At 36.2% G+C, this 17,401-nt stretch overlaps 1 protein-coding gene across 7 annotated transcripts in view; it reads right to left on the bottom strand.

The window, feature by feature from the left end:
- MAP3K15 (mitogen-activated protein kinase kinase kinase 15) overlaps positions 1–17,401 on the bottom strand; it is a 91,011-nt gene that overhangs the window by 17,570 nt on the left and 56,040 nt on the right. For all 7 annotated transcript variants that reach the window (XM_054187433.1, XM_054187427.1, XM_054187466.1 and 4 more), the window contains 10 exons: positions 16,002–16,172; positions 14,784–14,896; positions 13,665–13,824; positions 12,893–13,043; positions 12,376–12,483; positions 10,989–11,038; positions 7,971–8,066; positions 6,263–6,350; positions 2,374–2,507; positions 1,639–1,766 (listed from right to left, as the gene is read on the bottom strand). In XM_054187433.1, the coding sequence (XP_054043408.1) occupies positions 1,639–1,766; positions 2,374–2,507; positions 6,263–6,350; positions 7,971–8,066; positions 10,989–11,038; positions 12,376–12,483; positions 12,893–13,043; positions 13,665–13,824; positions 14,784–14,896; positions 16,002–16,172 (1,199 nt within the window). The remainder of the gene's footprint in view (positions 1–1,638; positions 1,767–2,373; positions 2,508–6,262; positions 6,351–7,970; positions 8,067–10,988; positions 11,039–12,375; positions 12,484–12,892; positions 13,044–13,664; positions 13,825–14,783; positions 14,897–16,001; positions 16,173–17,401) is intronic.

Below are 17,401 nucleotides of genomic sequence, written 5' to 3' on the forward strand. Positions count from 1 at the left end.
AAATTCTTCCTAGATCCCTCAAAGCAAATCATTTGCTGCTGCTCTTGACTGGTTAGTTATTTCTTGTCAGCTCAGCCTCCACCTCCATGACAGGAATAAATGTTACAACAGGGCTGGATGCATCTCTCTCACCTTCAGTCTAACAACTGTTGAGACTAGGACTAGCAACCATTTAGCCCTTAATGAAATTAAGACTAAAGGTAGCACTGTATGATGTTATACACCATAATTCATGAACCACGTCACACCTGGGCAAAGAGAAGCTGATTTGCTTGAGGTGGGGAGGGGAGAATTAAAAAGGAAAGAGACTTTTCACTGCAAATATGGGATTAACGTCTGGAAATATTCAGAGACAGAGCAAAGAAAGCTCCTGAAAGAAACCAAGTAACAGATGTTCAGAGTAGGAGATAGGTCATCTACACTTCCCCTACTCATAATAAATATAATCTGTTTTTAAATAACACAAATATTTTAATTATGAAGCAAAATAAAGACAGTTTTGCTTCTTCTGCTCATAATAAACTAAATGCAGTAGGTCTACTCAATGTCAGAAAAATTCAGCTAAAGGGATTTTCAGTCCACACCAACAGCTTTCTAAAGTGAAGTTTCCTCAAAGAATCTTGCATAATCTAAACAGCTGGTTCCTTTTTAAGACTGGCTGCAGAGTTTAAAATATCTGAATTGGTTCAATAATAGCTTGACATTAGGAACTAATCACAGCACACTCTACTGTGCATATATGAACAGGAAAAAAAAAAGGTATGTAAACAACACCAGCTGATACTGTTAACAAGTGCAGGAAAACAAGTGGAAGCATTGGTATAAACTCATCACATCTGCATGCATCGTATATGTCAGAGCATATCAGCTTTCAGGTGCTAAGGTCATGAGAATTGAAAAAATAAAGAACTTTCCTATGCCCCAGGTGTATTTAATTACACTTTGAATGTTTGTGTCTGGACCTTTCCTAGAAAACCTGAAATTTTTTCCCTGGTTTTCTCATTTCTGTTTTTATTTTGCAAATTATATTCATACAAGAATTTTACACTCATTCTGACACATACTTGATGCTGAAGAGTAAATAGCAAAAAGGAGATGGAAATATAACCTAGAGAGCGTATAGAGGGACTTCACATCTTAAAATGTAAAGAAGGTTAAACGAGCAAAACTGGAAATTATGAACAAGAGAAGCATATAACTTTTTTCTCTAATCTACCTAGGAAATAGTAGTGCTTTGTATATAACAGTTACAAAATAATTGCTCAGTCAGTGTTACCACTCAACAGACATTTATCCTAAAAGCTCCAGTCATCATTCAGATGCGCAGGCTACATGGACCGTATGGCTCTAACTCCACTATTTTCCACTATTTTATAACACATGAGTATTTGACACCAAATACTTTTGATGACTGTTCTCTAGATTTATAATTATTACAGAAGGGGAGAGGGTACTGGGACCTGTACACTTCAAATTTATTCTTTATATGAGAAGAATGCCACCTGCAGTTAATGTCTCACTAGAAAAGCTATATACAATGCACAAACATATTAAGTGCACATCCATTTGCTTTCACTAAGTTTAGAGTCCCAATTGCTTTTATTTCTTTTGAGAGACTAAGCTCAGAATGATACAAACCTCCTGGCACCTGCTCCATAAAAATCTTAATGTATCCATCTTCTGAAACAGATCCAAGATACTGGACAATGTTCCGATGCTTTAAATATTTATGCAGTGCTATCTCTTCATGAAGAGGTTGAGAATACCTATTTAAAAAAAAAAAATAAAAAAGAATCAAGGAGTATCTCATCGTGCAGGAAAAGGTTAAATGCTAGTCTGCAAACAGAATGGATTTTAGGGATACTGATACAATTCTCAGCCAACATCTTGTCCATGACCTTCAAAATGCAGCGTAACTGGCTGCCTATTCAGAAAAAGTAGAAAGGCAGATCTCAGAAGAACTCTCAAGGAGAAACATGCCCTCAAAAAATTTGTACGTGCCTTTCTTCTGTATCATTACATAGTACCGTCTTTGCCTCTGAAACTCCTTTTATGCTTTTCCCCCTCCCCAAAAAGAATACGAATGAGATACAACTGCAACTTAAAACACAAAATATGTCTTATTCTAGAATTTATGACATAGATTATCAAACTGTATTATTTATTATATATATCATATCTTTTCCAAAAAATAAAAAGTCGGTATTCTCAAAAGGGTACTGTTGAATACTAGGAGGAAACAATAATTCAATTTTAGTATACTGGGATTTTATAAACTAACCACATAGAAAGACATGCTAAGAAGAGCAAAGTTTTCAGCAAACAACTGTAGTTTCATTAGCAATGTATTTATAACAATAAACTAGATCTTACCTGCTGTCTCTCTCAGGTATTTCTTTGATGGCTATTCGGACCTGATTGCTAAGGTCTCTTCCAGCATAAACTATTCCGTAAGTACCTTTCCCTAGAACTACCCTCTCACCATTCTCGTCATAATCATATTCATACTGCAAGCAGAAAAGATAAAGCAGAACAGAAATTGTTATCACTAACATTTGGCATTCCAGAGAGCTTTAACAACAGTTATGTACTATACTGAGTTAGTATAGCACAAAGTAGTTACAGCAGTACAGCTGTAGCATGGTAGGTTACCCACCAGCCTGATACATTAAACAAATTGTAAAATTTCTGTGTTACTTGCTTTACAAAACAACCTTCCCTAACCAACTTCAAAATGCGTTCACCCAAACAAGGAATACAGCATTAAACCAAATTCAATGCAATGGTGCTGTCAAAAGAACACATTCAGGTATCGTCTCTAAGATTGCTGAGGGAGTGTTCAGAATACGTAAAGGTATGGAACATAACCTATAATTTTGAAACCAATGGTTTAATAAATACATAAAAGTGACATTCTCATTACGGTGGGCAGACACTGTTTTAAGACCCTAAACTCTCATTTGAGCTTAGCCACAGCAAAATTAAGTTCTGACATATTCCCCTCGTTATGAGCTTTTCCAAAAGACCAAAAAAAAAAAGAGCTTATCTTCTCCAAGGATGATTAAATATATGAAGTGGTGGTTTCCACTGCTGCTGAAACATGCTGTATTGTATTTCCAGCTGAGTAAGATACTACTGGTTAACTGACTTCAGTAAAGCTACACTAATTTACACCACCTCATGGTCTTGTCCATGGGGAGATCTTATCACAGAGCTCTCATACTAAAATGTCAGTGAAAAAGCCTATTGATGAGTGATGCTTAATGAAAGTACATCCCAGACACTAAATAAACCCAAATTTCCTATGGAAGTTGGGTTAAGCAGCACACCCCTGATTCAAATCAGGTAACTCATAAAGGATATAGAAAATGAACTATTGCAAAGGGTTAAGAAAGCAATTGGACAGTTTCATAGCCTCGGATATTATCAGGAGCGCATAGACCTCCACTGGTATCTTCCCAAATCCAAGAGGACGTCTCGTATGGGAAAAAATGTGGCTTCACATGAATTCTCCATTAAAATAACCCCAAACCTTTTTACAATGGCCATAACTATTGACATTTCTGTCAGTGACCACTTCATCTAATAAGCCTTTCTCATACAGAATGCAGCCTTGAGATCTATTTCTTTGAAGCGTCTTCCCAATTCCTATTGCAGCTCTGCTATGGCAATGTCCATGTGTCACTGACTTCAACCCCCCCTCCCCACCCCACCCCCCCCCGACCTTCTCCTCAGCAAAGATGGCAAGTTTCATGCTGCTGTATGGAAGGTGCCAAAGAAAAACCGTCTGTCGTTTATCCTAACAGCATATTCTGCTCAGTGGAACTAAACTTGAGTTAGCACAGCTTTAGTACAGTTTCATTTTCCATGTTTCAGCACTTCACAGTTCATAATATAATCTTGTTATATGATAGGCATAACTGACCCAAAACGCCATATGTAAAACTTGTCAGGTTCTTTGGTAGGAGCACATCCAGCTTTCACAGCTATCATATGACATAAAACTGTGCAGAAAAAAGACAGCAGTCACATTGCAGAATTTAAGATTGACAGCAACTCTATCTGCAACAGACTGGTCCTAGGCCAACTCTATAATTACTGTGTAGAAACCCAAGTTTTCTAGTGTAGGTCCTATGATACATGAGAATCATTGAGATTTATAGTTCAATGCTAGTTAGTCGACAGTTTAATAGACTTGTATATACTTGATGCCACTTTACATTTGCCTCCTCTCTTTCTAACAGCTGTAAAGATTAAATAAATCACTGCTGCTTGCCAAAAGTCTGAGTATGTGATCCACTGGAAGTGCAATTCAACCATTAGGTATGAGAAAACAAGAGTCCATAGCTGACCTTCTGTGTGAACATGGTAGGGCAGGGTCTGATCCCTAGGATATCCTATTTGGGGGAGAGCAGGTGATAAGAACTTCTTCAATATCAATATCCAGAAATGAATACCCTAAGGTACAAAGGACTGCCACACTCACTCTCCTTCCAAATCCTTGTTATCTGTAGAACTAAATTGTAGATGCTTTCAAATAATACCACAGTTCAAAATATACAACCCCTTGGGACTACCTTCTCACAAGAATCCTAACTGAAATCAGATTTTCTTCCCCTAAACTATGCTTGATGTTATTTCTTCCTCTTCCCCAAATAGAATTTTTTTTTTATTAACAATGAGAACTTCTGCTTTCTCTGTGCTTGTCAAGCCCATCAAGATCATACAAAGCTGCATTCTCCATGCTGTCTCTTCTTAAATGCAAGATCTCAGGCTGCAGAAAGACATGAAGTATCTTAGCTCATTTATAAGCTAAACAAATTAATCCTCCCCTTCTGTGTCTTCATTTCTGTTTTAATGTCCTGACCTAAGACAGTGAGTATAAGGTGCTAATTGTGAAAACGTCAAGATATGTAGAATAATATAGCTTAAAACTAATTTCTGTAGTCATTTCTCCATTATGTCATTGATTCATGCAGGATTGTTTCCTGTGGTGCACTATCAAGTACTTTTTCCAGTTCAGTTTCTAAAAGGTTTGAGCCACGGTGAGCTCACTTCCTCTGAAAGACTATTACACAGTTGAATAGACTGTGTTTGTTTGGGGATTGCCCTGCTATTAGCTAAGTCCATAAGTATGCAATGCAAAATCTGCAGCTATAGATAATACCCTGTCTTTGTCAAGGCGGAGCCCTGAGCCTATGCCAAGACCACAGATGTACGTTTTAAACTGGGCTTGAGGAGAAAATTCTGTGGCCACTATGCACAAACTTCAGGGCAAAAACTCATCTTCCCCACCACATGCAATTATATTCAATAGTACAGTAGAGGATCTTTTTTCTTAATCTCTTATTTTCTTAATCCTCTTCTGAAGCCTCAGGTACTACAAAAAGTTCACTATCATAAAGAGCTGCTCTGAATCATAAGCCTGAGAGAACTGTTGGAATGAGACACAGTAAGAAAGATACCCAACTCAAACAAACCACAGTAGGGTTTTTACACTTATTGATCAGTTTGACTGAATCTGCTTCACTACAAATAAAAGTTACAACCTACTTTATATGATGGCTTTTCAGATTTAAAAACAAATAAACAGAAGCACAGGATATATGCTTAGTGCTACAAATCTGTACGTTTGCTATGAAGCAGTGTGTCATATAAAGACATGGATTCACCTACCCTAACATGAGCTCTCTTAAATGTGAATAATCCTTTCTGAGGGTTGTTTTTTTCCCCCTCTGTACTGATTATAAAGAAAGCCTACAGCTACTAGATTCCTAACGTGGATGTTTCAGTGATAAGTAAAAAGCACACTGGATTAATCTGATCCTAAATATCTGCAAATCTCTTTGACAGAAAAAGCCTATCAAATTAAATTACCTGGAGTAGTAATAGCATCAGATACCAGCTAGAAAAACTGAACTGGCTTTTGCTAGAATTTATTTAATATCTTTTTTATCCACTTAAGCCAGCTGATATGAGATGATTCTCATCTATAGATTGTTTGCAACACAAATACAAGATCAGTAACATCCTTTATTAGGGATTTATACAGTTTACAGTAGTAACAGTCTCACTTCATTAAAAATGTGTTTTTTCAAATGAATGCAACTCTTGTGTACAAAGAGTTTTGTAAAAGTTGAAATTTAATATACAGTTAAGGAGTTTAAATGCTATTTATTATCTTTTGAGCATACTGATATGAAAGTGCAGGGAAGATGGAGAACAAGTTTCAGGGTTCTTGGATCTTTTATCCTTGACATACCTCCAATGTGTCTCCATCTATTTCTCCTTCTAGTTCCAGAGTACTGCCAACTGCATCAGACAAAATTTCTTTCACCAACCCACAGAATCTAAAAAAGCAATAAATAGCACAGGATTAAAGAAAAATATCCTTTTGGGAGGAGATTAAACAGATTCTTTTCAAGGTGGGCTTTGCTTTCAAGCTAATAAACTGACTAGCAAGTTCATAGGTTTCTTTCATTACTTACTTTCTCCATATTTATCCTGTTTTAAATAAGGAAGAACATCAAACACATGCTGAAAAGCCTAAATATTTATAAAATTATTTTATTTGCTGTATCAGAACCCAATACTTGCTTGTTACTGTAATTGCACAGTAAAACCCTGGTAGATCCAACTCAAATATTTTTGCTGTACACTTTGATGGAAATTGCTTAGTATGGCCTTGTCTCTACAAGTGTAATTAGAGAAAAAGTTGAGATATTAAAAAATGAAGTATTGATTTTCAATGGTTCAATTCAGTAGTGCTAAGTTTGCGACATCATACCGGGTGGTTCACCTTCTGCGTAGTGATGAGAATTCTATTACCTTCAGTTTGATTTAAATGTTCCTTTGGACTTTAGTTGCAAGTGTGATTACTCAGTATTTCTGAAAATCAGATTTTGTGGCTTCTAGTTGAGCATCCAGAAAGCCAAGAATATAAAAGCAGTAACATGTTTTGAAGAACAGAGTTTTAACTAATGTCTTCTAGTTCTCTGGAACAGAGATCTTTAAGTACAAGACCATCTTTTCCTGTAATTCCTTGCCTGAGCCACTCTCTTTTTTCCAAATTCCATAGCAAATGGTTAACAATTATTAAGAATTATTAGAAAATATTCACACCTCTTTTACTGACTAACAGACACATATCTCTGGAACAGATTCCTGTTGTGCACTGAATAAGACATAAAAAATTTGACCACGTTTCATAACACACAAATTGCAATTCCAAATTAAGGCTGAGAAGGTAACATTAATTTTAGTGTTTCCTATCTTTTATGCACTGCACTCTGCAGAGTTAATGACTTTCTTTAACCTGAGTTTATTCCATGTAATACATAAATAATAATTACTGCAAGAAAAATAAATACACCATTCAACCCCAAATAGTAAGTGTATTAACAAATCACTCCTACTTCATTCTGAAGGTTTATGTGCCAAATATTGGTCTAAAAGAAGAATTCGGTCTGTAAGGATTTAGGCCTGAAATTCAGTTAGCATGCTTACTGTAAGGATGTAAGGAAATATCTGAATACAGGCACAAACAGTAACAGATATCTGAGACACAATATTAGCTAGAAATTTCTATTACATCTAGTTGCTCTTAGTTAAATGAAACGGAACAAGTACATCAGGGAACCTAAACCAATATAATACTTACATTACATGGCCAAGACACAGAAAAAGAAGATAATAAGTTATAAATTAGAATAAGCTACTTAAGCTTTTTCTCAGACCTAATGACGTGTAGGTAAATGGATTAGAACCAGCCAATAAGTGTAATGGGACATTGCTGTTTATCATCTTAAATATCACTGAGTTTACCTCACTGCTTCTTCATCAAGAAAAAAAAGAAGTGGAGAAATAAATAATTAATTTCTCAAGCAGAAATGTCAGCTTTCAATCTTTACTAAATCAATTCTATTTAGAATATAGATCTTGCATGCAATACCCACACAAACTGAACTCACCTACTACATTGGTTTTCTGTAGAAAAGTAGATTTGAAAGTCGTCAGAGTTGTCATGGACATAAAGAAAACAACATCGTTCATCAAACTTGGAAATGCTATAAAATTCATATTAAGAAAAGATTATTAGCAAACACCTTTTTCACAGTTAATTACCTCAGAGAGGCAGTATGCAATTACATTTATTTTCCTTACAGCTAGAAGCTTTGAGTTTATTTATATATCCTATAATCCTACCTCCAATTTGATAAATGATTAAGCTACTGCTTACTTTGGTAAAATACTCTTTTATCTGAAGTGTTTTGAGGTTTGTTTGTTGTTCACCTCCTCTTCCATTTTTACACAGTTCTGTCAGATTTCTTGGTATTTGATGACACCTCTATGGAAAATGAATTGCTTTGACACTAATCTAGCTATCAGGAAAGCCTTTCTTTAAGCTTGACAAGTACTTCTGGGTTTTATAATTCCATTACTCCTACAGTAAAACTGAACTGGGAATGCCTACAGTGTAGCTGATCCTTCACAGTATACGCTTTTTATGGACTTAACACTTATAAACAAGTTTCAGAATGACCAATAGTTACTCCAAACTGCATCAATAATTCTGACAAAGGGATTATTTATTGCATATTGTGTCTTGCCAGTGTCATATATATCCCATCTAAATGCAATGAAGCGAAAAGTGAAGAGGCCATAAAACATAATATCAATATGAAAATAAAGCTAGAAATTAATCTCTTATTCCAAACACTTCCATTTCAGTATTATTCTACATAAATGCCAACTTGTTACGCTTGTTAAGGTATTCTCATATTTTTTGTGCATTAAATGAATAAAATTTATTAGATTCTTGCCTGATCTGATTAGTCAAAACTCTCAGATTTTGCTTAGCCTCTGTTGAGCCAGTTAGTTAAAATACATGACCGTAGACAACAGTAAAAGTTGCTGAATGTTACAAGAGAAACTTGCTGCGGCACCACTTGGACAAATGTTCCAAAAAACTAGAATTTTGCCAGAAGATTCTTTGAGAAATATGTGAAAATACACTACGCCATTCTGTAGCGCATTCTGGTATAGCAATTTCTAGTCTAGCAAGGCAGATTAAAAACACCTGACACGAGAACTAAGCGGCAAAACAAAATGATTCTTCCAATGGCAAATATAGGATAGACAAGACAGTGTCTAAGTAACAATACTGTATTATAACCAGTGTAATGCATGTGGTATATAAGATTAACTGGTTAGCATAAATACAAATTAAGGATTTTGACAGAGTATAAGTTAACTGAGACCACTGGTTTTTTCTTACTAAAACTAATGCAATTTCAAAAGTTGTCACATACAAAGCAAACATCTATTTCCACTAAGTTTAAAAAGATTGCCTCTTTGAGCTTTGTAATCCCCAGCAATGATTACAAATTCAAGCAAATTAATTGCTTGCTTCCATTTAATTAAAAGTTATCTTTCTCAAAGATTAATGTCTGTGCAATGTGTTGACTGAAGGTAATTAATGTGTTTCAGAAACGTTATGCTGAGTTATGCTCAGTCAGCTCCACAGACTTCAGTAATGACAACTTCACTCATAATGCATTGGAGTAGTAGAATAAAATATCACATCAAATTCATTTAAACCAAAACCACCTTCTTTTAGAAGAAAATACTGAAGTTATGATAGAATCTATGCCCAAATCAACAGTTGTAGGCTTTCATAGCAATTACCACTCACCTTATTCAGAGAAATACTTTTTCACTGAGTTTATTTGCTTAAGCAAATTATACAAATTCAGAGAAGACAAAATTAGGACCTAAATCTTAGGTGCTTATGGTCAAAATCACACCCAAAAAGCCCTGTGCTTTGAGAACTACAGAACTCACTAGGAATCTGAATTTACACTTGTACTTGAATCAGAGTTTTTCAAGCACTTAAGCTTATGCACTCACACAAGTGGTCCCAGCCAACAGTCATTTACATCCCTAGAAAGGCCAGATCCACCAACATAGTGACTCATGAATGCAGAGAGAAGGCAGCAGCCCACCTCATGTTCCCTGTGCTTATGGCTCCTCTGGTTCTTAGCTACAGACTGCTTAATGCAGAGAGCAAGAATGCCATAGACACACTGCCAGGCTGTAGAGATAGGTTTCATTTTTTTTTCCTCGCCTGGTGCACTGCCACTCCCCTTTCTGGCAGCAAAGCAGCCCAACTTAAGAAATATAAGCTAGTTTCTAAACATAGTCATGTATTTTGCATTTTTAATACCAAATGTGATTCTTTTCTAACCTTCCAGTTCTCAGAACAATCCTGTTCTTTCTATATAGTATTCTAATCTTCCTTTGTACTAATATTTGGACCAATTTACTTGTGACTAGTGTTTCCATTAATCTAGGCATCACAAAATGGAACTACTTTTAACTATTTAAAGGCTAGTCCTTGAGAAGCTCCACTAGCAGCCTCCTTCCAGCTCAAGAATTGTTTCCTTAGCACAAACTATGTCTATGCCTCATTTAACATTTCTCTTATAATCCAAGTTTTTAGCTAGTAGATTCTTAGATGGAGCCATATCAGAAGCATTTCTGAATTCCAAACAGGAAATAGATACCATGGTTACCTTTAAGAAAAGGAAAACAGACAAGCTGTTCTTTCACTTATGGAGGGAAGCAAGAATCCCTAAGGGCTCTTCTTTCCTTTTGCCCTCCCTGTTTTTAAATGCAGAGATGGCAATAACTTCACCGAAAAATTCAGAAAAGTATATAAAAAGCAGGTACATGTCTGAAAACAAGGAAAAGCATACACATGCCCACACCCCGCCTTAGATGTGTATATTCCTATGAGAAATGTATAGCTCTGCCTATGCATGGAAAGGCAAACTCTTATGTGTTGACATTTCAAGGCAGGTTGGACATAACAAGCTTTTATAATCGGCTATGCAAAGCAGAGATTTAAGGCAGAATCCAGATTTCCCACTTAAGGGAAATATAAAAAGTAAACAAAACCCCACTAAACTGTTTTCTCACATACCAACCTTATTCCCCTAATGGAAGAAGCTGTAAAATTCCATTCATGAATCTGTTTCTGTAAAGAACAGAGAGTTATAATAAACCACAGTTTAAGCTTGACTTATTATTGTAACCAAAGTCACAGCATGGTAAGCAAAAGAATTCTTCCACAGGTCTCTTGTCCTTTTTTATTTCCCCCCAAATTTCAAATAAGATTGACGTATAGGTAAAGAAAGGCCATACATTGTTGTTCTACTCACTTGAGGAAAAATTAATATAAATAGCCCAGGGTGGAAGTAAAGGCCACATTTCCTCACGTAAAATTAAATTTGAAAAACAAATCTTGAAGTACAATTTACCAAACATCATGTTTTGACTCAATACATTAACATTTCATATTAAAAATGGGGCAGACAATGCCCTACTCTTATCTAGACTCGAAGGGAAAGGAAACTTCATACATCTTCCTAAGAGGTACTGAGCCAACAGCTTTGGCCCAGGGACCACACTGGACACAAAACAGAGAAAGGACAGCCTGTGCCTAGGACCGTAGCCTTCCTTAAATCTCTAGCTAATACTGGATCTTATTTAGCATTGCCAGATATGCACCAAGAATTTGTTCCATAAAGCAAAGTTGTGTCAGACACATTCACTCAAAGTAACGAAGTAGAACAGTATACTGGAAAAGAAATTCACAGATCCAGGTAATTATGTGGTCTTCTCTTGCTCTAACATGCTTCTTTTCCACACTTTGCCTCTCTACATTTTTAGGCTATTCTCCTCCTGTGTTGTTCTGATATTAAGAAGGCGTGGTGAAAAACATTCCAGATTTCAATTCTTTCAATGTGAAACTGAAATTATTTCTCACTTTGAAGAGATTACACTGTCCATTACTGTGCCTACTCCTTTCCTAATCTCCTGTGATTTATCCAATAATCCAAGACATCAAATATTTCATCTCTTGAGACTTACTTGTCACAGGCTGCCATTTTTTCTAGTTTTTAATCTTACAATTGTAAAACTTTAAAATTTCTAACACATTAAACACAATACTGGGCTTTATCTTTATTTTTTCTCTAGCTTTGAGCTGCATCTTAATAAAAATCACATAATTCTAACAAGAAATATTATGAGCAGACCAAATAGCCCAAGCACTTCTAAGAGACATGGTCAAGATAAGTGAAATATGAACTAGAGGTCAAAAACACTTGAGTTCTAATCATAGTCCCTCCTTTTATTTTCTCTGTAAAAGGTCAACTTTCATATCTGCACAAAAGAGGTATTGAGGCTTGTGCTTCAGAGAAATATAGTAAACTTTAAATTATTGTACAGTGCTCCAAAATATACATGTAAAAAAGTGATTTTAAGCACAATGAATAAGAATACAAGAAACACATTTGCTGGTAGTTTTACCATTTCAGTGGGAGAGACATGCCACAAAGAGAGAGATCTCTCATCTGCTTCATTGTTGATTGAAACATATGCAGGCTGGTACACTTTAGTTGGTTCTATCACCAAAACCTGAAGTGAGAGAACATTTTTCTTTAATAAACCGGCAGCTAATACACAACAGTATCTTCAGATGCTCTGATAATAGACAATGGGTAATCTCAAAGTAAGGCCTAAAAAATTTCACGGGGGACAGAGAAGGGCAAGACAAGGCAGGAAGAGGCTGTGTTCCTATGCACAACAAAACAATATCATCACAATTTGTTGTAGGAGACTTAAAAGTATTTCTTAGAATGCTTTTAGGGTGGTGGGTTAAATGTTTTTTATAGAGTAAAGATGAGCAGAATACAGGGGTTTGGTTCATGCAATGAAATAACAGGCAGTTAAGTATGTAAGTATTGTGTTTAGAGTCTTCCAATTCTTGTTATATCCTATCCAGAAACATAAGACATACAAAACTTGTTTGGACATAACATCTTACTGGAAATCTCAGTCCATTAGTTGTTTCTTTCGTTGCCTCAAAAATTATATCTAGCCAGAAAGTCAATCTTTCTTGTCTAGGAGAATGTTCTATGGTGAGTTTCTTGAAACGCTGAATTAACATCAGATTCTGAACTAATGATTTCAAGTACCTAGAATGTATTGAATTAGTGAGTTAAGAGAGAGAAAACAAAATTTGACCATATTCTAAAACCACTTAACTTACACATCCAAAAAATTAACTGCAAAATTAAATGCACTTTAACAGCTACCATAATGGAAATGATTGTGTTGATTTTTACGGATTTCTGGAAAGAATAGCAAGTTTAGTCTAAACCTTAAGTCATAAGCTTAATGGATGTTCATGAACAATATCTTATTGCAAAAGGGTATAGTTACATGAGTAGTTACATGGTGATTAGACAGGATATTATGAGCTAGGAGATGGTAGGGAAGGGAAGCAGCAGCTAGCTAAACTCTGAAAAGAATGGTTTCATAATCTCTTCACAATTGTTTCACAAGGAATCATCACTAATTTACAAATTCTTCCTTATAAAAGATATGCTTCAATGGGACATAAACCCAATGATGGGTAACTTAATTTCTTACCTTCCCCCTTCCTTCCCAAAATAAAAGAATGGTGTATAAAGTCAGAGTTACAAACAATCTAAGATGGAAAAATCCAGTTAAGTTATCCAAGTGACTATGAGATTTTTAAAATTTGTGTATTTCCCCATAGTTGGGTACTTGAGCTACAGTCTTCTATCACATACCACACTGGAGGTTTCAGCTTAAAAAGTTTCTCTGCTGCTTGTACTGCTTTACCAACATCATTAGCCAGCATGCTCACACTGAAGAACTGTCCCACATCCCAGTAATTGTTCATTTTTTCCAGGCTTCCTTTTCTTCCCAATAAACTGTTTAACCGTACACCTGAAAAAAATCAATTAAACCCCATATTTTTCTGTCAACAAAACACTAATAAGTGTTTTTTACTGTTAAGTCTATCAGTAGCAAAAGGCTAGTAAGACTTGATTAAGCAACAGTGATAAAAATAAAGTGGAGCAAGTTTTCCCCAGAAAAAATACATGTCCAACACAGAGGCTGGGTCTGCAAATACCATCCCCAATACAGTTCAGACATTCAGAACCCCTACCACACACAGCACTGAAAAATCTCTTGTGCTATCTGTCTGGGCTATCTGCCTCCTGATTCTCAGTGTAAGCTGCTCATCTCTGTCCTCAAAATCTGTGTCTACTGCAAGAGATCAATGGCTGGAGGCTTACTCAAGTCCACGCCAGAGTAAGGTCAGGGGAATGATTCAAAGCCACCTTTGCGTTCTTCCCATTTAAGGTTCAAGTATGTGTTTCAGACAGGATCTGATTCCAAGTACAGTTTTCAACTATTATCCTTCTAGGAAGAACAGTATATCTGCTTCTATCTTATAATTTCTTTATAGACATATAGTGGTGGGTTTTAGTTAGCACCTACATGGAAGATGTGAATCTAGGTAGAAAATTAGTTACTGTCCTGGTAGATCCTTCCAGGTGGAAGGAAATTTCTGAGTTCCATTCCTGTGGAACTCTCAGTTCAGGGATAATCTCTGTGGTGCAGTAAAGGCAGTTTACGGATGGTGCTGAAGTTGCTCCTTCCTTGTTCCTCTCCCATCTCTGGGACTCTTTAGATGGGCCAAGTTACTAGAAAGCTGCTCCAAGGCAGCAAGGAGAAAAATGGTCCTGCAAGATCCCAGTGGTTTAGACTGCCATTCAGGAGCTGCCACTAAAAAGCCCGAACTGCCTTTTGTCTATGCTACCCCTTACTATAAGCATTTTGGTTTCTTCATAGAGAGAGAGTCAGAAAACTTGTCTGTGGCACTGTGTATGGATATTTACCTATTTTTCTCAGTTCCATTGAGCTTTCAAACTGTTGTCCTGCAACAAGTAGCAAAACTGCAAGGTTAATTCCAGAATACAGAGTTGACTGGAGTTCAAATCCTTTGCGATACCTGCAGAGAAGAGTCAAGAGCTCACATCTCACTGTATAGAAGAACTGAAATACTACAAAGCTTTGGTGGGTATTTCAAGCTATTAATTTACTATAAAGACTATATGGCTAGTTGGTACCAATGGCACTCTTTGCAAAGAGCACTTGAAAGAAAATAGCTTTTTGTCTTATGGTGAGAAAGAAAAACGTCTGCTTAGTTTTATGTCCTGCCACCTTGTGTAGTTTTGTGAAAATAAAACAAACTGGTTACTGCAAAACTCTTAAATGCAATAGAACCTAATTTTATTATATTATTCATATGAGACAAGCAATGAAAATATTAGTCTTCAGTGCAAGTTGTAAAATCAGCTTCAAAGCCCTTTGTTTTGATGCTTCACGTTTGTTAAAGGTAACTGGGACACAGCTGGCAAAGGCTGAATGCATGCCACTAGCTGGTGCAGGATGAAGAGATCCATCTGAAGCTCGTAAGTGCATTACTACCCGTTCATGTTGCACTAACCATGTTGAGGTGATTTGGGGGGAAAAAAAGAGAGAGAGAGAGGGGAATATTTCACAATTACAGTGCAAACCCACATTGCTAACATTATTGTACTCAGCAGTAGCTGATATGATTATACAAATGTACTTACGTGAACACTATGTCAGTTAGAGCCTGTGTGCACATACATGCCTTACTGTCTTAAGAAAATTCATAATGCAGTTTATCAATATTTTTTCTTATGTACAGTAAATCATTGCATTTCCTCAGGATCCAGTACGGAAATCATCCTCGCACAGAGGACCTACCTAAGTCCCATGATCTCACTTGTACTTTGTTTCAATCTTGAAGCAGACTAATTGTATATTTTCTCTACAAAGACGTAGGTGAATCATCGTCCCCCCCAATAAACTAAGTGTATCATTCTATATTCATGATAGTCCATAAAGACAAATAAGCAAACACATATCCAAAGATCTGGTGCTCACTAAACCAATTACTCAAACAGGACCCTGAAAAAAGAGGTAAGTAGAACAACTGATCTTCTAATTCTTACAGCCCCGCTTTTCCCCAGAAATAAAAGTCTTAAAATGTTTTTAAATAGATATTTTGGGATTTTCATTATTACCATTCAATGGCATGATCTCGACTATTGGTATCTTTACAGTCAGAATCAAGAAACATATCCTTGTAGATCCTCCCACATAAGCAAAACATATCTGGAGCAGGGTGATCACACGTCTGCAGAACTTGAAGCATAACTTGTAGTGCCTTCTCTCTGTCACCTGCATTATTTCTTCTGAAATCAAATACAGAGAATAAAATAAATGAGTTCAGATCTGGAAGCAACTGCAAGATGGTGGAATAAGATTATCTGCCATCTATCCCACAACCCACCCATCATTACGATAGACAGATTTGACTGACATATGATTGTTGGCTGATTGATAAAACCCAACTGTATTCTCCTATCAGGAGACTCTACTTCTAGCTCACGTAAGAACTGATTTAAGACCAGAACTCCTCTATGAAAAAAATCTGCCATCTGACTTGTTTCTTCCCTGTATAAGCAGACAGACTCTGCACATCCTGCAATGAGAAACAAGTGCTTCCTTAGTGTTCATTCCTGACAACACCAAACAAAACTCGCCACATTCAGCATTAGAGACGACAGCTCATTCAGCTGTGCTAAAGACCTGTAATCTTGAATCCAGAGGATTCAGGGCCAACACCAGGCAATACTAAGCAAGTATAGGAGAAGCCAGGTCAATCCCATTTCAGCCAAAAGAATGATGGAGCTCAATATGGGGCCTCTGAACTACAAGAATTAGATTAGAGAAAAATTTGGAAAATAAACAGCTGTCATAAAGCTTCTTTTGACAAATATTTAACGATCATATCAGTACAAAATCAGTGATTAAGAAACACTTCAGTTCCTCATTATTATTAAACACATCAGATTCTTTGCCTCCCTTTACCGTGTTGGTTTTGTAAGTTTAGAATTCACTATTATTTACTGCAAAAAGTCACTTAGAACAAAAAAAAAAATGTCTATTTGCAAAAGTAATGCAAACACAGCTTAAGAGTTTAATAGCCTCTTCAAGACATTTTTTAATCACCGAAGAGATTTAAAATATTTACCAACTCCTTTTCAGAACTGTTTACCATTTTTTGATCCCTACCTAGATATCAAGGAACAGGCTTACAAGTACTATGATTACTTTGTCAGCAATACCAGTAGCAGATAACGGTTTCTGGTAAATTTATTATTTGCATGCTCTGAAAGGATTAATATTTACTTTAAAGCGGCTCAGTTCCTTAGGTAACCAGCTGATGCAATAAGACCAATAACAACACATCTGTGGCAAAACTCAGGCTTCTGTGCATGTTAGGTGATGGAAAACACCTAATAAGATTAAACGGATTTGTAGCTAGTTGTGCAGGCTTCATCCTGCCTTTGATGTCACTGGCAGGGTATAAGTTTTCACAGCAAGTACTTGAAATATCTTTTAAAGCATTTTTTCTTCA

Source organism: Rissa tridactyla, chromosome 1 (assembly GCF_028500815.1).
Source record: "Rissa tridactyla isolate bRisTri1 chromosome 1, bRisTri1.patW.cur.20221130, whole genome shotgun sequence".
Classification (NCBI taxonomy): Eukaryota; Metazoa; Chordata; class Aves; order Charadriiformes; family Laridae; genus Rissa; species Rissa tridactyla.